Source organism: Talaromyces proteolyticus (genome assembly GCF_021365285.1).
Source record: "Talaromyces proteolyticus strain PMI_201 chromosome Unknown BGW36scaffold_14, whole genome shotgun sequence".
Classification (NCBI taxonomy): domain Eukaryota; kingdom Fungi; phylum Ascomycota; class Eurotiomycetes; order Eurotiales; family Trichocomaceae; genus Talaromyces; species Talaromyces proteolyticus.
This window is the reverse complement of record NW_025764290.1, coordinates 1,468,062-1,490,281: the sequence shown is the minus strand read 5'-3', so window position 1 is coordinate 1,490,281 and position 22,220 is coordinate 1,468,062. Positions and strand designations below refer to the sequence as shown.

General features: G+C 43.9%; 7 protein-coding genes across 7 annotated transcripts; 2 read left to right on the top strand and 5 right to left on the bottom strand.

The window, feature by feature from the left end:
• Window positions 1-1,764: 1,764 nt before the first annotated feature.
• BGW36DRAFT_307313 (putative squalene-hopene-cyclase) lies at window positions 1,765-3,802 on the bottom strand (the record flags this gene model as incomplete). The annotated part of the gene is made up of 2 exons (XM_046212229.1): window positions 1,765-2,471; window positions 2,527-3,802. Coding segments are annotated over 2 exons (1,983 nt in total), but the record flags the coding sequence as incomplete, so codon positions are not given.
• Window positions 3,803-4,891: 1,089 nt separating this feature from the next.
• On the top strand, window positions 4,892-6,594 carry BGW36DRAFT_433276 (cytochrome P450; the record flags this gene model as incomplete). Its single annotated transcript, XM_046221249.1, has 3 exons — window positions 4,892-5,104; window positions 5,161-5,542; window positions 5,600-6,594. 3 exons carry the CDS (start codon window positions 4,892-4,894, stop codon window positions 6,592-6,594), a joined length of 1,590 nt encoding a protein of 529 aa, XP_046066611.1.
• Window positions 6,595-6,903: 309 nt separating this feature from the next.
• On the bottom strand, window positions 6,904-8,535 carry BGW36DRAFT_390608 (protocatechuate 3,4-dioxygenase beta subunit). Its single transcript, XM_046217503.1, has 2 exons — window positions 7,975-8,535; window positions 6,904-7,919 (listed from the first exon to the last, which is right to left on the bottom strand). The coding sequence occupies exons 1-2, from the start codon at window positions 8,223-8,225 to the stop codon at window positions 7,232-7,234; spliced, it is 939 nt and encodes a 312-aa protein (XP_046066610.1). The 5' UTR covers window positions 8,226-8,535; the 3' UTR covers window positions 6,904-7,231.
• A 931-nt stretch (window positions 8,536-9,466) lies between these two features.
• On the bottom strand, window positions 9,467-12,007 carry BGW36DRAFT_390605 (fungal-specific transcription factor domain-containing protein). Its single transcript, XM_046217502.1, has 7 exons — window positions 11,766-12,007; window positions 11,365-11,712; window positions 11,036-11,312; window positions 10,604-10,970; window positions 10,474-10,544; window positions 10,098-10,416; window positions 9,467-10,042 (listed from the first exon to the last, which is right to left on the bottom strand). Exons 1-7 carry the CDS (start codon window positions 11,910-11,912, stop codon window positions 9,496-9,498), a joined length of 2,076 nt encoding a protein of 691 aa, XP_046066609.1. The 5' UTR covers window positions 11,913-12,007; the 3' UTR covers window positions 9,467-9,495.
• Window positions 12,008-12,653: 646 nt separating this feature from the next.
• BGW36DRAFT_433273 (putative quinate permease) lies at window positions 12,654-14,410 on the bottom strand (the record flags this gene model as incomplete). Its single annotated transcript, XM_046221248.1, has 3 exons — window positions 12,654-13,703; window positions 13,763-14,081; window positions 14,139-14,410. 3 exons carry the CDS (start codon window positions 14,408-14,410, stop codon window positions 12,654-12,656), a joined length of 1,641 nt encoding a protein of 546 aa, XP_046066608.1.
• Window positions 14,411-16,156: 1,746 nt separating this feature from the next.
• Window positions 16,157-18,001, top strand: BGW36DRAFT_69800 (uncharacterized protein). The gene is made up of 2 exons (XM_046222524.1): window positions 16,157-16,255; window positions 16,314-18,001. The coding sequence occupies exons 1-2, from the start codon at window positions 16,194-16,196 to the stop codon at window positions 17,977-17,979; spliced, it is 1,728 nt and encodes a 575-aa protein (XP_046066607.1). The 5' UTR covers window positions 16,157-16,193; the 3' UTR covers window positions 17,980-18,001.
• Window positions 18,002-19,329: 1,328 nt separating this feature from the next.
• On the bottom strand, window positions 19,330-20,360 carry BGW36DRAFT_441271 (Cupredoxin; the record flags this gene model as incomplete). Its single annotated transcript, XM_046221552.1, has 3 exons — window positions 19,907-20,360; window positions 19,736-19,845; window positions 19,330-19,631 (listed from the first exon to the last, which is right to left on the bottom strand). Exons 1-3 carry the CDS (start codon window positions 20,233-20,235, stop codon window positions 19,330-19,332), a joined length of 741 nt encoding a protein of 246 aa, XP_046066606.1. The 5' UTR covers window positions 20,236-20,360.
• Between the last annotated feature and the right edge of the window lie 1,860 nt (window positions 20,361-22,220).

Here is a 22,220-nt window from a genome sequence, read left to right as displayed (position 1 = left end):
TAAACATAGAAAACTAAGGGCGAGTAGAGACCAAATACCCTTGAACACAAAGTGGTACCAGAGAAGTGGAGGTCCTGCACAAAAGAGAAAAGCGACAAGGGGAACTCCTTTCCGATGGGACCATGCGTTAGACCAATCGATCTGGCTATGTGAGGCAACTTCCAATTCAGACCATTTCAAAACATTGTGTTGAACAAGACATGCTGCTGCAACTCCGGAAAGGGGAAAACCGAGTTTCTTATGTTGCCAAATGGCGTTAAGTTGAGGAAGTATGGCACAGCATCCAATTCTCTCTCGAGCCTTATATACACTATTCATAACGGTTTCAGCAGCAATCAAGGCTCCATCGTATTCTGTAGCAAGTTGATGAGCTATTTTGGAACATTTTGTGTCGTATTTATTTGACAAAATATTTTCGAGAGAAGTTTCAAAATTTTCACTTGTCAACTTTTCCGGCTTAAGAGGGGCCGGTCCTAGTCCTAGGCGATAGACGTGGGCAGCCCACAGATGCTGATCAAGCATACACGGAAAACAAAGCATAGGCTTGGCCAGTTTCATGCCCATGGCGGTGGTCCCGGCACTTCCGTGGTGAATGAGAGCTTTAACGCGAGGAAGAAGCCATTCATGAGGAATTTTGTTACCAAAATAAATGTTAGGGTTATACCGATCGTCGTCAAACTCGAAAAATCCTTGACAGATGACAGCTTTTATTCCATAACGATTAATCCCGTTCCGGATAATGGAGAACACATTTGTTGGATTTGGAATTGGTTGAGATCCAAAAGATACAGCGATGACTGGCAGATCTGTGTTGAGGAAGTCTGCAAGTGACTTTTCCGGAACGAAATAATCTAACCCTATGGAAGACTTATTGTTGGTAAATGCGTACCCTACAACCTTTTCTTTTGAAGAGCAGTCGAGCGGCCGAGGAATTATGGTAGGTGACCACAAGCCAAGATGGGGAATATCCATATTAAGAATTCGAGCTGGAGTAGTAAACCACGGCGTTGGTCGCATCCCGTTCTGCAATCGGAGGCGATTAACAAAGGAACCAACAAGAAGCCAAACCCTATATGATCTGTCAACAAGTGAAAGAAGATGGTGGGAAACTGATGAGAAATTTCCAATCACTTACAAGGTTTCGATGACTAAATGAGAAGCGTACTTCCACCATTTCCATTGATTGATGAGTGGGTGAGAATAGGCCATAAAATGCAGTATCTCAGATGTTAGCCAGCGTGGCTGCAAGGATATAAGCACAAGGGGCAATTTCAAAAGCTCGGCGCAATGAACGTGGACGTGCACACTCGCATTTGCCATGATAGCATCGGCTAAAAACGGTCTGATACAATTTGACATAGCAGAAGTGTTACCTGTATCGGTGGATGAGGACCAGAAACCGTCCATCATTTCTTGTTGCATTTTTTTAATTCGTCCCCATGCACCCTGTCGATAGGCTTTGATAGACGGAACGGTATTTTTGTTTTCTGCCGGGTATTTAACCATTAGCATTGGATCACCACCAACAGAATAAAAGTCTGCTTTGCTGAGCTGTTGTTTCACTATATCTTCAAACATTGGGGACGCTGCAAATCGTATACGGCATTTGAATAGTCGTTGCAGGGATTTAGCTACTTCCAAGGATGCCGTAATGTCGCCATGACTACCAATAGTCATCAGGACAATATCAGGTTGATTCAGCAGCTCAACAGTCGGTGATGGAAGACACTTTTGAAGCATGATAGGCACTGCTGGATCAGGCGCCTGCACGAATTTGGCTAAGGCCATGAGTGGGAAGTAATGTTCATAAAGCGGATATCCTACGTAGAAGGTACCAGGAAAACCAGTTCCAGTCATTGCGTGCACTGGCCATGACATCCCATGGTCAGAAAAGTCAGTTTGTGACGATATGAGAAATTCTATCCCTTTTCTAATAGTAGTATCAGTAGGAGGGCAATAAGGGAGCATGGCTAAAATAGCCCATGCGGTTTGTGATGCTGTGGTGATTCCTTTTCCGGCGAGTTCAGGGTTATCGTACGACTCATAGCCCTCGCCCCAGCCACCGCATGTGTTCTGACAGTTTCTGAGCCAGCTGATACACTTTGATGCAGCTAGCTGCAGTTGATAATTATTATGCACAAGATGAGATATTCCACGCATGACATTACTGCTTCCATAGATGTAGTTACACCCCCATCGTCCCCACCAGGAGCCGTTCAACTCTTGTGACTTCAGGACGAATTCAATTGCTTTGTTAGTCGCTACATCGATTTTTTGGATCAATGAGGTAGGAATCAATTCGACCTTCGGACTGCTAAGAATCACACCGAAACACTCAAGCAAACGCCCGGTAATGTCTGCTGTGCTGGGATCACAAAGAGCGTTCATATCGTTGAATGGGATTTTATTGAGGTACATTTTGTTGTTATTCCAATCAAATGCGCCCCAACCACCATCTGGATTTTGCATTCCTGATCATATATTAGTTAGCTACTCCAAAGGGATCCCCCACCCCAGTGTACATACCTAACATCCAAGTAATGGCTCTTACAATGGAATCTGATTTAACAATATGGACGTCATATTTGATTAGTGCCATTACGGCTACTGCTGTATCGTCAATATCAGGAAACCATGAGTTATGATACTGGAAAGACCAGCCACCGCTACACAGCTTGGGTTTGAATATTCTCCAGTCGCCTGATAGTGTGTTTGCTGGTGACTGCATTTTCAAGATCCAATCATGAGCCTTGCAAAGTCGTGAATCATGTTTGAGCATCTCGATTTCGCAAAGCCCGAATTGCATGAGCACCGTATCCCAGACTGGTGAAGTTGTCGGCTGAACACGCTTTCCATTTTGATCTGAGATACAGAAATCCTCCATCGCGGTAAAACTCCTACTAATTATATGATGCTTCATGTCATATCCTTCTTCTAATAAAGCCCAGGTTGCAGTATGCATTGGCGGCCACACGCCACCTATATGTCCATTCTGCTCGAAATGCCGAAGTATCCACTCGACACATTGAGTTCTAGCATATTTGTTTAGCGGACTGTTCTTGGCGAGGTTTGTCCGTGCAATTATATGGTCCAATAGAGTAAAGCCAGCTTGTACCCATTCACGCCTTTTTAATATGCTCAATAAGGAAGGTGCGTATGGAACGTTCTTGTTAGCTGGATCACACCAGAGTTCATCAAGGAAATTGTTGTCTCGACTCAGGCCGTTCGGTAGTGCATATACGGGCTCGTGGTATCTGAGACATAACATTGGAATGAGCGTAGCTCTCGCCCAGTATGACAGACTTTGTATATTGATGGGAAACCATGAAGGAGCTAATATAAACTCTGCAGGAAGCTGTGGTACAGAATTCCATGGAAACAAGCCAAAGGATGCAAGAAAGAAGCGTGTGAAAAATCGAACTTTTTCGCATCCCCCGTGGTTCAACACAAATCTCCTAGCGTTTACCATCCGTGGCTCATCTCCTGAAACGCCAAGTATCTTCAGTGCCAAGTAAGATTCCGTGGTAGTTGAGACATCGCCTCGATAGTTTGTTGCAAGACCCCAACTTCCATCTGGCTTTTGCTGGGAGAATATCCAGACCTTGAAGGAATCCGCTTCTTCATGATCAATATCGAATGCCTGACGTAGGAAAATATATTGAGCAGTAATAGTCGCATTAGAATGGCACTCGGCCACCCAGTGACCATCGCTGTGTTGCTGATCGAACGACCAGTTGATAGCCCTTGCCAAAGATTGGTTCGCATTCAGTTTCAAGTCCTCGGTCCGTTTTTGTAGTGGCATTTTTGGATGTTCTTCACAGCTCTCTGAATGCACTGATTGAATTGCGTCAAAGAGCAGCTGCGCAATATCAGGATATCTGGAAGTGCGATCTCTCGTGGTCAGGGTACGACTGCTCTGCGGTGAGCGACAACAAATTACTTCTTCGACCAAAAGAATTCGTAAATCAGTCCATATCACAGATCAATTTTGTCTTCAGATGCTGATCCCACTGGCTCTAGAAACCATCGTTTCTTAATTGAAGGGAAATATATACGCACTCTCAAAAAACTTGATATCTGTCGAACTCTTTTCTTTGTTGTACCCCAGCATCGACTCGGCGTATTACAGTATTTCGTGTTCTAAATATAAATTTTCAAATTAAGCTTTACACTGTTAAGATAAAGAATCATTCCAGCTCGAGGATAGGAAGTCGATGAGTGTGGGGGTCACGACAAAGTCTTGGAGGTGATTCCCGACTAAACCGCACCTCCTGTAGATCTTAATGGTAGATAATTAAAGAAAGGGTTCAGGAATTGAAAGGTAAACCTTCCTACGGAAATAGTAGCTAACTACACCACCGAGACATTAATTTGAATAGCACTAAAGGGTAGTAAGAATTAGTCTAAGGCTATTCCTATAAAAGGAAGTAACATTCCTGTATTCGGTAAGGCAATTATATAACCTTCTTAAATATAGCATAGTGTTATAAGTCGCGCTTGCTAATATCTAGCGCTATTTTCAATTTAATGCCCTCCCAGAGTATCAATGGGTAGGTAAGTAGTTTCAATTGGTTTTCAAGTTTTAAACCTGCATGTATCTAGTATGTTTTAGGCGCAACGGCGAACATAGTTCATGAAAGAATATATTCGTTCCGATTTTAATTAATCCAGCACATTTCTTTCATTAAAGCTCCGAAGCACCTTGCAGAATTACAGGCTTGTGGTAAAACAATTTCAAACGACCGCCTTTGGAATTGGCTCTATACGTGTAATCATAGGAAATGGATATCTCAACTACCTTTAAAAATATCGATCGGTACCTTCTCACATCTTTCTCTCTCATACTCCTCGCCAACCTTACAATCCGCTGCTTAAGTCCTATGCCCTGAATATGCCTTTCCTGTTCCCAATATACACAGTACTACTATCTGTTTTCTTTGTTCTAGCATATGTTGCGATTCGAGTGTACGAATCACGGATATCCTATCCCTCTCAAATTGTTTGGCTTAACAAAAGAAATAATGACATCTTTTTCCCATATCTCCGGGCACGTTTTCGAACTCTACGCAATTTCCGTTCCACTCTGATGCACGCATATACACAAGTAAGTGGCAGGCTGTAAGCCATGACTTTGAGATAATGAATCACTGACAAACACAGTATTCGAAAAATGGAGAACCGTGCATTGTAGGCACATTAGACAGCACTAGCATCGTCCTTCCCCCAAATTGCACCGAATGGATTGCAAGACAGGCCGAAGATATTCTCTCAGCCTATGAGCCGCATCTGGAAGGCCTCCAGAGCGACTATACTTTTCCTGATCCATGTATTCTACAAAACCCAATACAGTCGATGACTATACGACAAGATTTAAATCGCCAGATGGCCTTGAAGATACCGGATATGATGGATGAAATAGTTACAAGCTTTGAAGAAGTTTGGGGTAGCAACACAGAGGATTGGAGGGAAGTCGAGGTTATGAGCAGCATGCAGACTATTGTTGCCAGAACCTCAAATAGAGTTTTTGTTGGAAAGTCCCTGTGTACGTTGTCCTCAACCAGATAATTCGATTTCTAAAGATAAAAACTAATTGTCGCAGGTAGTAATCCAGCTCTTCTCAGAACTGCCACACAATTTTCTCGAGATGTTGTCATAACCTCATATCTTTTACGACTTTTCCCCGCTCTGATCCGCCCAGTTGTGGCCACCATCATAACTATACCAAACAGAAGAAACATCAACGCGTTTATCAATGTTCTCCGTCCTGAAATTGTTCGTCGCAAGGCAGCGACGATGAATTGCTCTTATATTGAGGACAGCGGTAGCACTGAGCAGAACGATTACCTGCAGTGGACACTTCGCGCTGCGATATCGTCTAAATCTGACAAAGAGACGTCTCTAGAAGTTATTGCTGGGCGTTTACTTGCTGTCAACTTCGCTGCTATGCATACTTCGACCTTGGCAATTTCGAATATCCTTCTTGATTTGGCTTCTGCCGCGCCACAATATGAACTTATTGCAACTCTTCGTGAAGAGCTTGTACCAATTTTAGCAAGCGAAAATGGTGTCTGGAGTAAAAAGGGCCTAGCACAACTTCCGAGGATGGATTCTCTGCTTCGTGAATCCTCTAGACTTAATTTCTTCCAAGGCATTGGCATCGTACGAAAGGTCAAGGTTCCCGGTGGAGTCATCGCGCCTAATGGAACACATTGCCCATATGGAAGCCTTATTGCAGCTCCAACTCTAGGTATCCATAATGACGTGGTGTTCTACCATGATCCAGAAAAGTTCGATCCATATCGTTTCTCCAAAGGCTCACCAGATATGGATGGACAACCAATAACGGATCAAACAGATGTTAAAGCATTTGTAACTACAGACGCTACATTCCATGCGTTTGGGCATGGTAAACATGCCTGCGTCGGGCGGTTCTTCGCATCAGCCATATTCAAGCTGATGCTGTCCCATTTACTACTGAACTATGACGTGGAATACCAACCAATACGCCCAGAGACGAAGTTCTTGGGGCCTGTCCAATTTCCCCCAGCGAATGCGACGATCAGAATCAAACGCAGGAAGTTCGCGAGTATGTAGAAGGTTCCGACCTACGCATGTTGTTTGTCAATGCTTTTCGCTCCCTTTTTTCATTCCAAGCCCTAAACCATCAATCCCTTGTCGTGTCGCAAGGTATTACTACCCATCTTTGGTGAAATTTCACCAGCATGTTACCACCCAGAACGCCAGCTGGTACATTATTTTATTTTATAATTTATTTATATATATACGAGAAATAAATAAACGAACAAAATTTGGTTAATTTATTAATGTTTAATAAAAAATTTTTTATAAATAAAACAAATAAAAGATTTTATATCCTATTAGGAACTTTGCTTACAAGCTCAATTTTTATTCAAGTATTCTCATGGAATTGGATGATAACCCTTTTGCAGATATATATATGGTAGTATACGTACGACGAAAAAACGTCGCCAAGAGATGGGTATCAAGTCCCCCTTTTCACATTGTACGTACGTCCAAAAAAAGAACATTGAACATCAAGCAACACCTGCATCATTCTTTGGAGCGGACACGGGAAAAATTATCGCTTATAATAATTTCGTTCATTCATCGCTCGCCAATCTGCACGTAGATTGACAATATTCTTTATAACCAAAAAAATCAGTAACTATATACATAAAAGCTCTCCATGTCACCCTTGAACGCAGCCTCGTCAAAGCTTTTGAGTAGCCTTATTGTGACGCTCAAATGAAGAAACGGGGGGTGCAGAATATGGATTGGGATGATGTTTTTTAAGAGCCATTTGTACGTTATATTCAAGATCAAGCTGTGCTTTGGGGTCATCGGTCTTTGGTTTGAATTCAACAACAAGGTCATCCTTCACAGCAAAAACAGAGTCGATATCAAGGTGCGGGTCGTTGTTAGGATAAATCTGGTTGATGACTGTGGCGTATTTAGGGTGGGTGATCATGAGATGTATATGAGCAGGTCGCATTGGGGAGCGGTCCATTAAATTGAGAAGCACGCCCGCTGGGCCATCGGTGGGTAACGAGTAGGGCGTAGGGTGGTAGCAATACCAGAAGAATTCCCCTTTCTCATTCGACGTGAACTTTCCACGCAGATTGTTTTCGGTTTGGTCTGGGTCTTGGAAGTCGTATTTGCCGTTGGCAGAGGCTTGCCAAATATCAAGGACAGCACCGACGATGGGCTCACCAGTTTCCATATCTTTAAGAACACCATGCATATAGGTGACCTTGCCGTTAGGGTTCGGGTTTTGAATAATACTGTCGCCTAGGTTGCGGAACGGAGCGTTAGGTGACCAGAATGGGCCTAGAATGACGTTGGAGGTAGGGGATATTCCCTGTTCAGTGACGATTTTGTTGGCGATTTCGTCAACCAGGCTGGTTCAATTGCTCAGCCGCTGCTTTACGTTCAATCATATGCTATCCAACTTACGATTCGAGGCCAATCACGTCACAGATACGATGGCACTCGTTGCGTATCGGGGTGCTTATCTGGCCAATGGAGTTGATGAACTCGACGCCAAGCATCCACTCGGCTGGGGTGAGCTCGACCTCTCGAGCAAACTCGTGAATGTGCTTGATCAAAGAGCCGAGAACCACGCGCGCACGCTCCGGCGTTTTAGGACCCATAGCGTTGACGACATAAGGAGTGAAGTCCGGATCGAATTGACGAGTGGAAGACATCGTGGGCGGGTATGAGAGTGAGTGTGCGCAGGCAAAGATGCTTGGTTGTGGGGAAGTCTGGGGTGAGGAAGACAGCTGCCTTAAATAGCATTGTCAAGTCAGGTTCCTAGACGTGATGTTGACGGCAAATCTGTCGGCTGCCCATCCGTGCAAACGGAAATAATACCGCAGCCACATGCCGATGTTGTGAGATCAGTTGATAGTTAGTTCCATCTTGCGGTTCTCTGGCAGTGTCTGCTTCAACTGCCGAGCGGCGCCAAGCCTCAGGCAACAAGCCTGTGCGTTGCCAGTCACGCATTGCGCGCTTATGTAACGCCCAGGCCGGAGAAGCGCTTATCCGTGGGTAAGTATTCATATTTACTGTTGAGCGTCCACGCTTACAGCCGATTTGAATCGTAATTTCTTTCTCGGCTCTCTGGCACGTTTGAACACGATTATTGGTAATATTTGTCATTTTCGAAGCACCCTTCCGATCGCGCATTCGGCTAGCCTTGCACATCTCCGTGATAATTCGGGAGCTCTTGATAACGGGGGAGCGGAATACCGAATAGCCTCCCGGCTGCTGCACTGCCGAGCTTGGAGTCCTCCAACTATCTAGAACTTTGTCTTTCAGTAATGTGAAGGCATAGACTGCTACATATCAATGATGTAGTGGTCACAATCAAGTACTAATGATGCACTTGATCTCTAGCCTCGCTAATAAGACAGTTGATGCTTGCATTGCCTTTTTCGTAGTCAATCAACGCAGTGTATTCAAGCATTAAGGTTTATTGTAGGCCCATTTATACATATTGAACGTCATGTGACTCGCCAACTGATGGGTCAACTGCTTAAATGTATTGGGTGTTTACACAGTGATAGACTTGCTAACATTGAAATCTTGACCAAACTATAAGAATAATAATAATAATAAACACTGAGTACAGGGGAAAAACAAACCCCAATAATCTGACAGCATAGTGAGATGCTTAAGACGCCCCCTCGGTCACGTGTATTGGAAATGCTTTGATGTATATGCCAATGTTTTCACCCCTCAACTCCTTCCCCAACTCAACCATGTGATCGACAGTTAGTTTATCTAATTTATCCAAACTCCATACAATTTATTCTCATAATCATCTGTTCATTTGTGGTTGGCACTTTATATTACAAATATCGAAATTGTCTTCGTCCACGTATGCCGGTAGTCTCTGTGAAGATAATGTCTCGATATATCAAACTTATCGATGACTTTTGTAGAATTTGAATACAATTATATAGTATATTTTCTCTAACTAGGTACGAACCATTCGCTATTGCCCAAGTCTATGTGGTTCTCTGGGAAACAGTTGAGTAACCACACCGAATCGGAATCCATTACTCCCACGTTATCAAATACCATTGAGTTGGCTTGTAAATTATGGTGTGGAAAAGCTGGGAGATAGCCTGTACTGAAATTGTTATCACCCACGGTGAACTGCGATGAGCTGGCGGTTGCAGCATCATTTAATGGCCGGTGAGCGAGCCCACTGTTGATTATGTCGATACTTCGTTGTACAATGGGACATGTTGTGAGGCCCCCCTTTAGTGCTCGCAAAAATGTGTTCATTTTCTCACTGGCATTAGCGTCGCCCTCTTTGACGTCCTGGATAATGGCTGAGGCTGCAGTATACACACAGTATGCCATCAGATACGTAATTTGTGTGAACCCGAATGTTCGTTCGAGGAAGATCAAGAGTTTTTCAATGCTCGCTGCGGCATGACGGCAAGCAGAGTGGTGAATGGGTGACGAGTAGAATGGTCTGTGGAGTAATATCACTGTCGTATAGTATAGTAGGCTGTAGTTGTTAGCCTAGCTAGCTTAGCAAAGGAAGAAAATAGAGGTATTTGTACTTTTGAGTGAGAATATGTGGTGGACAACATATGCCAGACAAGTTGTCTGGGTCGTAAGTTAGGTATTCGGGAGACTGAGTTCTCCAATTGTCTAACTGCTCACGTATGTCACGCAGTGTGGAATCGGAAACACAAACTGTATTTCGGGAGTATAGTTGAAGTATAATCTGATTTATGATGATAGCAAGCTTGCAAGAATTCCCGAAGCACGATACAGAGTATGACTTCATAGGTGGGTACACTTCAGGTGAAATTGCTGTGGTATTCGAAGCGTCGCAGTAATACGGCGCCCAAATCTCGTCCGCTGTAGAATCATCGACTAGCCACTCAAGTTAATGCATGTCATTAGCGGCTGACATAGAAGATCTACACTCACAAAAGATGGGTTGATGATCAGACGGGAGTTCACTGAGCGCCGGCATTCGGCCAAGATAGAGACTTATAGCCCTGTTCATTGTGATATGAGCGACCAATTTCTTCTTTATGCATTTACGATGCATTCATACTTATCCCAGAAGTAACAAGACCAAAATAGCCGTCGCCGAATCTCGAGATCCTCTGCCGTAAGATGGCCTAGCTGGACTACCCGACCGGAATAGTGGTGCAATCCTAGGTCACTGACCATTCTGAACGCCATGCCGCTATAAAGCCAAGCCTGTGAGATCGAACCAAATGCAAGATCGCGCGCGCTTAGCTGAAGTAATGCCTGGACAGTTGGTATAGAGCTGGGTTTCTGTATCTCTTTTCCAAGCAGAAGCCGTGCGCGGTATATGAGAATTTCCCCGATAGAGGTCCCTTGAAATCGAGATGAATGGGCGCATATGATGAGTAGCAGTAGTTGAGAGAAGTATTGGCCACCCGTCAACATATCACCTGGGCATTTTATGAGTATGATAATGATCGAATGACGGCGTATGAGCTGAACGAAGATTGCTTACGCATGAATGCCGGCCTATAGACCCACATGAACATTGGGGCAATCCATGACCAGTGAAGCTGTAGAAGTTTCGAAATCGTCTCTTTTGGGATATCGTTGCCAAGTGCTGCATTTCCTACCGCGAAATCCTCCCAGGATCTTGATTCTAAAGCATCCGAAACCAGGGTGGTTCGCAGAGCTGAGTCCGATATAGGATTGGAAAATTCACTACTTATTGTGCTATGGCTTGGTAAATTAAGGGGGTCGTGCACGGCTGAAGTTGGGCCATAGTAACACAACTCAATTCTATGTCAATCATTCGCATGCAACGTGCCGAGAGAGATAACTAACCTTTCCATTCTCGTCAACACTCAAGTCAGAGATCAAGGACGTGGATAACCTGAGCATTTGCCCGGGCTTATTGTTTTGCTCTTGATCAGCTTTGTCATGACCAGGGTTCAGACCATGTTCAGAGGTCGTATCGGAAGTAGCAGCGATGTTAACGGGTTGTCCATTATTATCTAATCCCAACATGGGTCCAGGTATATTTTCTCTCATCGCCTCGAGTTGCCGCTCATACTCTTGCAGTTTTCTGGACATGGAGATTATTTGAGACATAGGTGGGACCTTTTCATATCGGCAGGTATCATGATAAACTTCACAGGTTTTGCACCCTGGTTGGGTTCCGTCACATTTTGTCTTGGTCATGTTAGCCTCGTCACTATAATGACAACTGGGATTTCATGCCTCACCTTTCGAACGCGGCAATTGGTACATGTGAGGGTGTTGCGATGCGCCCGCCGTTGTTGCTGGTTGGGTAATGTTGAGTCGAGCAATAACGAGTCATTAGGCGACTGTGGTTGACGGCGAACCCGCCTTTTCCTCTGCCGTGTAGACATTATACGTTGGGACCTAAAGACGTGCAGCTACTGGTACAACAAGGAAGTTGACTGTACACTTCCCATTAACATTGATCTGGCGGACAACGTGACGCGTTGGATTAGAGAAAGCCAGTCCTTTCCTGATCACATGACCTGGCATGGAGATGGCCAGTGAGCGACAAGCTCATCGCTAACGAGGTATTCCTTGGTGGCCTGTCGATGCCTTGCGTCTGACTGGCTATTCCCGGACAGGACCTGGATCCCGGGCTTTCCTATTGGCCTGGCTCTCCGGGTGCGGGTCGCCTCAGCCCAATGCCTGCGCTACTCGCTTGCAAAGAGCGTGCTAGTACGCCTGGTCAAACTTGGTGTGGGGTGCTGCTCCAGAAGTTGCCACGAGGCAAGATCACGCCATTCGCCATAATTGATCGAGGCGTCCACTCGTTGGCTTGCTGGGCTGGATTGTCGCCAATCAGGTCACGCGACGGGACGCTTGGAACAAGGAGGACTTCGGTTCTTTGTTCCATGCGGGGAAGCATCGCATGCTTGGCAAATAAATAATACATGCTACGCAGGCTACTTGTTTTCGATGATAGGAATGGTCATATGATATATGATTTGTTTTACCGTTGTGACTGGTTCCATTGATGCACAGAGCTGTTAACCACTTCCCCATCAGACATCCGATTGAGAACGACTCGAAATCCAAGACTATCTCCTGCAAATGACTTAATCGTTTCCAGCACGGAACTGCCCAAGTTCTCACACAGCCTCCACTTCAACCGCATCTCTCTTTGTGGCCATCTCGTTGATCCTTTCGTCATGCGCATGTTGCAGGGCCCTTGCCTCAGTCGCCCCATAGCGGCCAATCTTATACCATGGCAGTGTAAACAGGCGATCAACACCTTCTAAGGTGAGTCCCGATGTCTCCGGGATGGAAAACCATGCCCACAGTGCGCTGAAGCTGGTCAGGCCAACGAAAAACCAAAATGAACCAGCGGGCCCCATCCCCCCTTTGGATACTGACAGTAGCATGTCAGGCACTGCGCGGTTGGCACCGTACTGGTTGGCGAAATGCAGCATCATGATCAACGAAGACGACGCCGCTCGAATTCTCAGTGGGTAAATTTCTGCGTTGATGAGATACTGAATTCCGTTCCAGCCCATCGCCCAACCAAAGCTACATAAATAGATCATGAAAATAGCACCGATGCTTGCCGACTTCTGAGACTTGGTGAAAGAGTCAGGATTGGGAGTGCCAACAATGCTGAGAAAGATCGCAATATACACCATTGAGATTGTTTGGATGGCGATCCCGATGCCTAATGATCTTTTCCGGCCAATAACATCAACTAAGTAGAACGCGCAGAGAAGCGCCCCAACAAATTTTACAACACCCAGAATACACGTAGCAAATAATTTCTCGTTCTGTCCGCTCACCCCGGCCAAAAGGAAAAAGTCTGGGGCATACACAGTGATGGATTGTGCACCACACCACTGTGTGAGAAGTTGTATAGTGAAGCCGAGATAGATACGATACAAGCTAGATGAATTGCAAAACATCTCTCGCAAAATGCTTATCCAACCATGTCCCGAAACCGCCGCTTTTTCTTCCTCCAATTGAAGTTGAATCTCGCAAAGCTCCCTAACGATCGTTTCGTGGGTGGGAGGCAAGTTACGAATACGTGCAAGATTAGCTGTAGCCTGCCTATCTTTACCACGCTTGATTAGGTAGCGAGGAGATTCATAATTGAAAAATGATAGAACGGCTATTATCGCGGCGAAAATGAGATGTAGACTCGTTGGTACCAACTATGGAGAATATCAGCCTTGTCTAGTTCCCTATTGATGGCTATTAATGATGGATATACCCAACGTCCCGAGGTGTTATCAGGAATATGTAAACTGGCCCCCCAACTTGCAAAGTATGCCAGCATGATACCTATATACACGGCTCCAGCGAATGTCATTGTGCAAAGTCCTCGAATCGATTTCGGCGATATCTCTGAGAGATAAATAGGTGCAACGACTGAAGCCTGGCCTATGCCAAGGCCCGCGATAAATCTGCCTGCGTAAACCATGCCTAGATTACCGTCGTTACACATGAAAATGATAATCCCAACAACCCAAAGAACACACAACTGACGGGTCGCCCAAAGACGGCCAATGCGGTCGCAAAGGAGGAATGCCCTTTAGATATAGTCAGCGCTCCGTATGGTAGACTTCCAGGGTCAGCTTCGGACTTACATTGCCGCGCCTGCCACGCTACCCAAAGATACCATTGCTGCAATTGTGGCTTTGATATTAGCATACGCAGAGGTACTTGTGTCTGGCAAATTGAGAAGATTCCTAAAATCAGCAGAGTCTATTGTTCCACTGATTAGGCCTTCATCGACACCTCTTGCTGCACCCATGATCCCAAAAGAAAACACCGCAAGCCAGAGCCTCCAGTTTAAAACCTCCCTGGGCTCGTCGCCCCATCGGAGTTTCAATATGTTCATTGGACTGCGGCCGCCCATTGTGCTTTAATTTTTGTGGCTTAATGACGAAGGCTGCAGCAATTGATGTGCATGTCAAAACGAATTCTTGTTGAGACAGGATTCCTAAGTTGCGAATATATTGACCAGTATCTAAACGTTCTATATCCTCGCTCCCAGGCTTTCATAAATATTCAAAACTGAATGTACTGCATTGACCTTGGCAGCGTGGGGGATGTTCCCCAGATTACTCCGCAACTCATGTGCGTAGGGTTACCCGGCAAGTTCCCAGGGCATCCCCCATTTTGAAATATAGGTAATTTCCGCATCAACTGAGCCAGCCTAATTGGGAACCTCAATACTAAGCATGCTATCAATTTGTGTTTTCACACATGAAGATCCAGCTAAAAGTTGTCCTTTGCAAAAGCAAAAACAACATGCTAGATGTATCTATCGCCCGTTCATCTCTTTTGATTAATTCTTGTATGGAAATTTCATCTGTTTATATACGTCAAGTAAACCAATCGTTACTTTCCCCTTAAAATATAAACAACCATTGCATGTGAGAATATTTCTCTTGCATAGATAACACGTCTACAATAGATGGTCCTGCTCGAAAAGTTGGATAGTAAATCTGACATTAGGAAATTCCTCAAGAATCACAGTAGAAACGATGGCTGTGTGCCAACAATGGAAATCTTCATATCACACCAATAGTACCTCGTATATACAATAATATATAATACCAAACTAGAGAATGACATCATAATGAACTTCCGATGAACAAATCAAAGTCTTTTCGACAACAAATAGCTATATAGAAGAGACATATAGAGTTTGTTTCCCACCGGGCCTTTATTGTTATGGTAGCATAAAGAATATTGAAAACCCTTATTAGATCAACTTACCGTCCAGCGACTGGGGTGAACGCCCGGGACATTGCCGGGGCGTGATCCGGCACAACAAAATAATAAAGCTTTAGGTATGTGTACCGTGCCTGTCATTTTTATAAAAATATATCGAGGCGTAAGCTGAAAAAACCCACGTAAATGGAGCACAAATCTTTTCTTGTCTTCCCGACTCGAAACATTGGCTTCCTTTCATCTTTTTTACAATACATGCTTGACTGCGCACTTTCCATGTCTTCCCGCTGTTTCTTTTTGGCACAAAAAACAACCATCCCAAAGCCGCTGCCTCCATCAAGTTTCATACTCCTAGATGCATTTGACTTGTTTTCTTGACCTGAGACCTGTCGATCTCTTTCATAAGAATATCCAGAATGTATGGAATAGCGACTTCACTATCCATCAGCTCCCAACTAGTCACTCTTACATATTAATTAGATATTATGCATCGAATTAGGAATACACGGCACCAGAAACCTAGTTTGTTATCCTCTAGGTGTATATGTCAGAGAGAGCGTGAATTTACAGGACGTAATTGGTCGGATTGTGGTCATCGCTGTTTAATCTTCAATAGGATTGGGCGACGGGGCCAAATTCTGCATGTTTAATCGGCTATTGTTTCAATTGTCATTTTTTGGGGCTCATTCAACCACCTACATGGCAATAAACCCCTAATCTCGGTACCATGACCACGTATAGGATTTCTCTAAAAGTAAGACCTAAAAAATAGATTATCAATGAAGATAAGGAGAGGGCTCAGGTTGTTTGGCCTGATCAATTTCTGAAGGCGGTTGCGAGGGGACGCACGGGCTTAGTAAGCCAGAGTAAGCGCAAGTCGTGTCATTTGTATGCAGGGATTCATGCCGATTAAAAACTCCTTTACATATGTCAGATGGTCCCATCACTTTAAAATAGCAGATATGTATAGAAGCTACAGTCAGATTGGGAAGTTTAAAACAAAATCTGGGTGTATTACCTGCAAGTAAGTGAACGTTTGATTTGCCTGTTTGTTCTTCCCCCTAACACGATGTTGACACCAGGATTCGCCATATCAAGTGCTCTGAAGAGAGACCCAAGTGTCTTCGTTGCACAAGCACTGGTCGACTATGTGAATACCAAAGAGCTGCACGTTCTCCATATATTGCAAGCTCTGAATTACCTCTTCTCACAACATATCGGCCACCCCATAACCTACTTCCTGCAAGTCAGCTTGAAAGACGAGCTTTTCATTTTTACTTCCATTTCGTTTCGCCATCCCTGTCAGGCATGGCTGACTTCGGCTTCTGGGGAGGCACAGTACTTCAGATTTGTCGTTCTCAACCCTTGATATGGGATGCCGTTATATCTCTGAGCGCCTTATATGAGCATAAGCACACAATGGAGAGCAGCCGCACCAAACTTGGCCCAAGAAATTACATTAATGAGCAAGCCTTAAGTTGGTATCTAAGATCTCTAGCCACATTGCAAGCGAATATTGAACGGGGCTCGGCAGATCTTGACGTTTCATTGATTAGTTGCACTCTTTTCATAATCATTGAGGTCCTACAAGGCAACATATCGGCAGCATTGAGACTCTATCAGCAGGGCGTTCAATTAGTAACATATATAATGTCCGTAGCGGGGTCGAAGGCAATAGCAACAGCAACAGTTACAAATGTTGCGCCTGTTATTTTGAGAATGGGTACTTCGTCCCTGCTTACCAAATGCGGTTCTCTTGCTCCACGTGTCGCTAGTTTTGCGGATGTGGCCATCGCATTCTCAACTATACCAGAGGCGAAAAGGATTCTTTATGCCATCATGTGGGAAATTAGAGTCTTCGATCGCGATTACAGTCATAAATTAAATTCGAGGGCAGCTAGTGGGGATCAACAGCCTAGCATTCACGCGCTTGACAATATGAATACCACAACGTCTTTTGCAGCACGTCAGCAGCGCCTTGAGTTGCGTCTAAACACATGGCGTAGAAATTTCAATACTTTCCCTCAAGTTCAAAACTACTTGTCGAACAAAACTAGTGTCGGAGCAGGGCAAGCACCAACAACAACTCAATACGCTGGGATTATCGCCACCCTTTTGATGACTTGGTTGACTGCTTCTATCTTGACAAAAACAAGACTTGATGCTAGCGAGGCTGTTTATGACACTTATGACCATTTATTTGAAGATATGATTGCACATGCATCTATTGCGCTGGCCGGCCCAAACAAGCAACCTCCTTTTACTTTTGAGATGGGAATTGGGCTGCCCCTATTCATAACTGCCATTAAGTGTAGGAATCCCACGCTACGCCGCAAAGCACTTGAATATTTGTACCAGTCACCACCTGTGCAAGGTATGTATGTCTGTGCGGCTGCAGCTAATATAGCGACTGTTGTCATAGAGTTAGAAGAGGACTGTTTGTTGTCGCCATCGGAATCACCTCAACAAAGGGGAAACGATCCTGGAATAACTGACAGACGTAAGAAACCAATCGATTCGCCTCCAGTAACCATTGTCAAGCACGTGTATGATTTCAGTCTACACTTTCCTAAAGAAGATAAAGGCTTACCCCAAACCTGGTTGAAATACACACGGTTATCTCAAATTCAGCGTCAAAAAGATACCCAAATCAAATGCGGAATTTATGAAGGAATGGCGCCATTATCAAACCACTTTTCGCCATGTGAGTATATGCTTGTTATGGAATATTACCATGGTTTGAAATAAATGTATGTAAATAAAACAAAGCGAAATTGCATAGTGGTATTTACTGAAATTACACCTATCATTCACAGAAGGCAACATTTAGTATTAACATAGTGCAATGGTTATTCGAGTAGATTATACCAATCCACTCATTGGCGATTCTTTTTCGGAGTGCATTATGACAACCGAAGAAACATAGACGTGAGGAAGACAGTCGTGAAGGAGTGTTAGAGATTGATAATCAGAGTCATTTTATATATATGGCCACCATGTACGTGCTGTACAGCTGATTGATTAGGACCGAAATTTCGTCACTGAAACAATTCTTCCCTTCGGCAAGGAAACAAAAATAATACTATTAGAGGCACAGGGCAGCCAGTGTCCTTCAAAATAACTTGCGATGATATTTTAAGATATTGAGGCAACATAACAACTCGTAATCCTTTCAAAATTGCTTGTCCCTTGACACAGCGTGATCTAGGACATCATACCCGCAAAATCATGTACTCAACTGCCAGAGTCGACTTAAACATCGTCCCAGATGCCCCATAACAATATACTTGAAGGCGAGGAACCCACATACTATCATATACCTATGGTTAGACCTCTTAGCACTCAACGCAAGAATGAATATGCCGATTAGCCACAAACTCAAATAACACTACAAACTTACCACTATCTTCCTGGTCAATTATCTCGCCATTCTTCAACCACTCATTCCAGCGATGACAGGTTCTCTCAATTTCGCTAGTTCTCTTCTCTCCAAGTATATGGCCCATTTCCGGTCGTCGCTCTAAAAGCTGTAGCGCCAGACCGCTGCTTGCATGCCACTCAATATGATAATGGACTAACCACGAACCTGGGTTATCACTGCGGAAAACAAGAGCCAACCAACCATTCGCTGGAAGCAAGGCGACATCCCGTCGCGGGGGATTATGATAGTTAAAAGTGAGTGGATCCGTCATCTCATTATATGGCTCATCTCCACGTCCTAGGATCGCAAAGTCATGGCCATGCATGTGAATGGGGTGGGCAACTGTAGGAACTATACGAGTAGAGTTGTCCAGACCAGGCACAGGTTGTATCAATGACCCATTCCCGGTAACTATTAGATAGACTTTTTACCGTGTAAGAGATTTCCTTGATCATCTTTTTGGAATGAATTTTATGAAATGATGAATGCTCTTCAAAACTTACCTCATTTATTGTCGTAGTCATATTCATATATGTCATAGTCACGGTTGAAAGTTTTATTATTCAATGAAAGCAGAGTTGGATCAGAGAAGTTCAAGCTGGGAGATAGCAATCTTGGTTAGTTTCAGAGACAAGAAATAAGTCCTAATATTACCAGCTCGGGCTTGGGTATGGTGCTTACAACAACGGACTTCTGCCAATTACCCATCGCAGAGCTCCCCGCGACTCCTGAAGTCCTACCTCATACGTGCTTTCAGTGATATTGTTTGCTGGCGATGACCCGATCTCCCACCGGACGACCGGTTTAAGGCTTTCAAGTGGCTCATCTTCGCACGTAAAGTTGATGCTCAGCTGAGCAGATGTCTTTGGTTTCTGGGCTTCTGGGGAGTTTTCATAATGCAAAATGCCTGTGCGATTATCGAATTCAGTATAGTTGGACGAGCAACTTTTCACTGGTACAGTGCGGATCCAATAATTATCTACTTTTTGGTTTGTTTCAACGATGACAGATATCTCTGGCCTCTTATAATCGGCATATTAGCGCCTTATAAATTGGAAATTTGAAAATTGAAAATTGACACACTAATCGCTATTGATAAATATTCGGTTGTATACGGCTCTATAGGCACAAAATCTGCTGAGATGACTTTTAAGTTGTGGTTGTCGGTGGAGAAGACGAAGTGCTCGTCCGAGCTACGCAAAAAAACGATCAGCTAACGTATGCCCCCATCGTTGATCGAAATTCCACTCATACCTGGTATTTATCAGTCTTATTAGGACTCTTCGACTTTTAAGAACGGTCTTCCAAAATGTCGAGCCCACTTCACTGTCTCCATCTCGAAATTTTCCTACAAGTGGGTACTCATTAGCCTGGAGGCTGAAATGTGCAGTCTGAATCGTAGAAGCAGTATACTCACCTACACCTCCAAGAAGAATACTCTCTGACGTTGGCAGCGGCGGGTGTAGCTCGTGTACAAAGGCTTGAAATGCGTTTTCGTGAACCCAATCTTGTACAAAAAGTTGTTCCCAGGAGATATCCCAGTCAGCATTGTCTGGGCCATGGATTAAAAGTGGACCTGTCATTTTCTTGATATCAGCATTAATTCAGTTTCATACTAACGAAACTAAGGTAAATGCGGCGTTTTGGTACCTATCAGCCCGTTCGGATACTGCAATGAGTAATGGCTGCTTGGGTATTAGCTAAAGCTTCCTCCCATCTAATTTGTTCCTGGCTGTGATTACCTATGATACCAGGTATGACCTTTCATGATAGCAATAAGTATTAGTTGTTTGATTCCCATGTTGACCAAGTTTGGACAAAAGTACGCACCGTATTGGACAGCTCTAAAACGGTATGTATATGTTTGATTATCGCCTGCTATAGGACATTGCGTGATGCCTCAAGAAATGGACACTCTTAGTATAAAGCCTATCATGTCAAGTGTGGTATAATCCATACCATTGACACCGTCTGCATCGTTTGTATGCAATTGGCGAATCCCTGAGATTCTGGTCAATTATTTCAATATTCTTACCTGCCGGTTTTATTTTGATATTGACTTACCATGCCAATGTATTGTTGTTCCGTTATCAGGTAACTTGTTGTTGGTGTGAATTCCTAATGAAGATCAGTATCAACTACTAACTTCCTGCACTTTCTTTTCGGACATACTCAAATCATCTCCCTAGCAAGCCTCTGAACGGGAAATAGCGTCTGGTAAGCTTAGCACCGATAAGATGACTGGTATTACTCACCGATTAATGGACCCGGAAAACTAATATAAGAAGAGGGTTTTCGCATCAATAAGATGTTCTACTTGCTTAGAATTGGCATAATCTTACCTTCCATTGAATACATGGCCAAGTTTCGGAAATCCATCAGGACTGATGGTCGTTTCGGACACATCAAGCCAGAACTTCGCCAGTGCCAGTTAGACCTTTTCTGTGGGAGGCCACAAAAGCCTATGGGTTGCTCGATTAAAACACGTACCTCTCTGGCTATACCAGGTGGCCAAATATCCTCATAGTCGGTCGTGACGTCGAATTGACTGAAGATAGGCTGCACCGCTGATTTATCACGTAACTAGTAGTCACGAGAATGCGATTTATTCCAAGATTCCCATCTAATCAATGAAGGGTAAGAGCAAGAAAATCTACAGTCCAAATTATTATTGTTATTAATTGGCACCTGGTATCTGGATTCCGAAATTATGGGATGCTGGACTGCAACAGTTTGGACGTGTAGACCCGGTATATATGGGTAGAGTGTGAGTTTATCAAGGAGAGACCCGGAATTTTCAAACGACGGTATGAGCTGAGAGAAGAAGATGATTATGAAATTTAATATGTCCATTGCGACAAAGAGTCTGATGACTTAGAAGGTAACCGGGTATTTATCTGAGATTGATTTCAAGTTTCGACACCGCGACGTTCAAATATTAAATATACTACAATCTATAAAGGCCATAGAAGTTGTAGAAATGTTGGTTATATACATATCCATTCTACCTATTTAGACAATCAAGTTCCCATGCCAGCTGAATCGCAGGGATCTTGTCTAGCTGCATAAAAAAGACACCGATTAAGATATACACAACCTTTATTTTGATGCAAGGCTTACTTATTATCCAAACTTACACCAGACATGAATTACAACGCCACCTCATTCCAAATTTCGAAAGAGTATCACAAATAGGGACGAGCCTGTCAACATGTAATATTGCTAATCATAGACCCAATCAATTTAGGTTTAATGCTCTCAAAAATACCGATGTTACGACTGTAAAGTTGGTTCCAGGTTAGCCAGAACATAAGGCTTAAGCCTGTAACCAAGTGTTTGTTCGACATCATTAGCTACCGTGTATTCATATCTACTGGATATCAGACGATTCATGATCCACATAATATGATAGAATTATGTCAGATTACGGCCTGTTTCATCGAGGCTGATATGTAAGCATGATGGAAAGAGTTAAAGAAAATGAACCGAACTTCAGCCGTAAGAAAATAATACCCTCCGAAATCCTGAATCCCTGCCACGCCCTAGGGCTGAGTTCTAAATGTGGCAG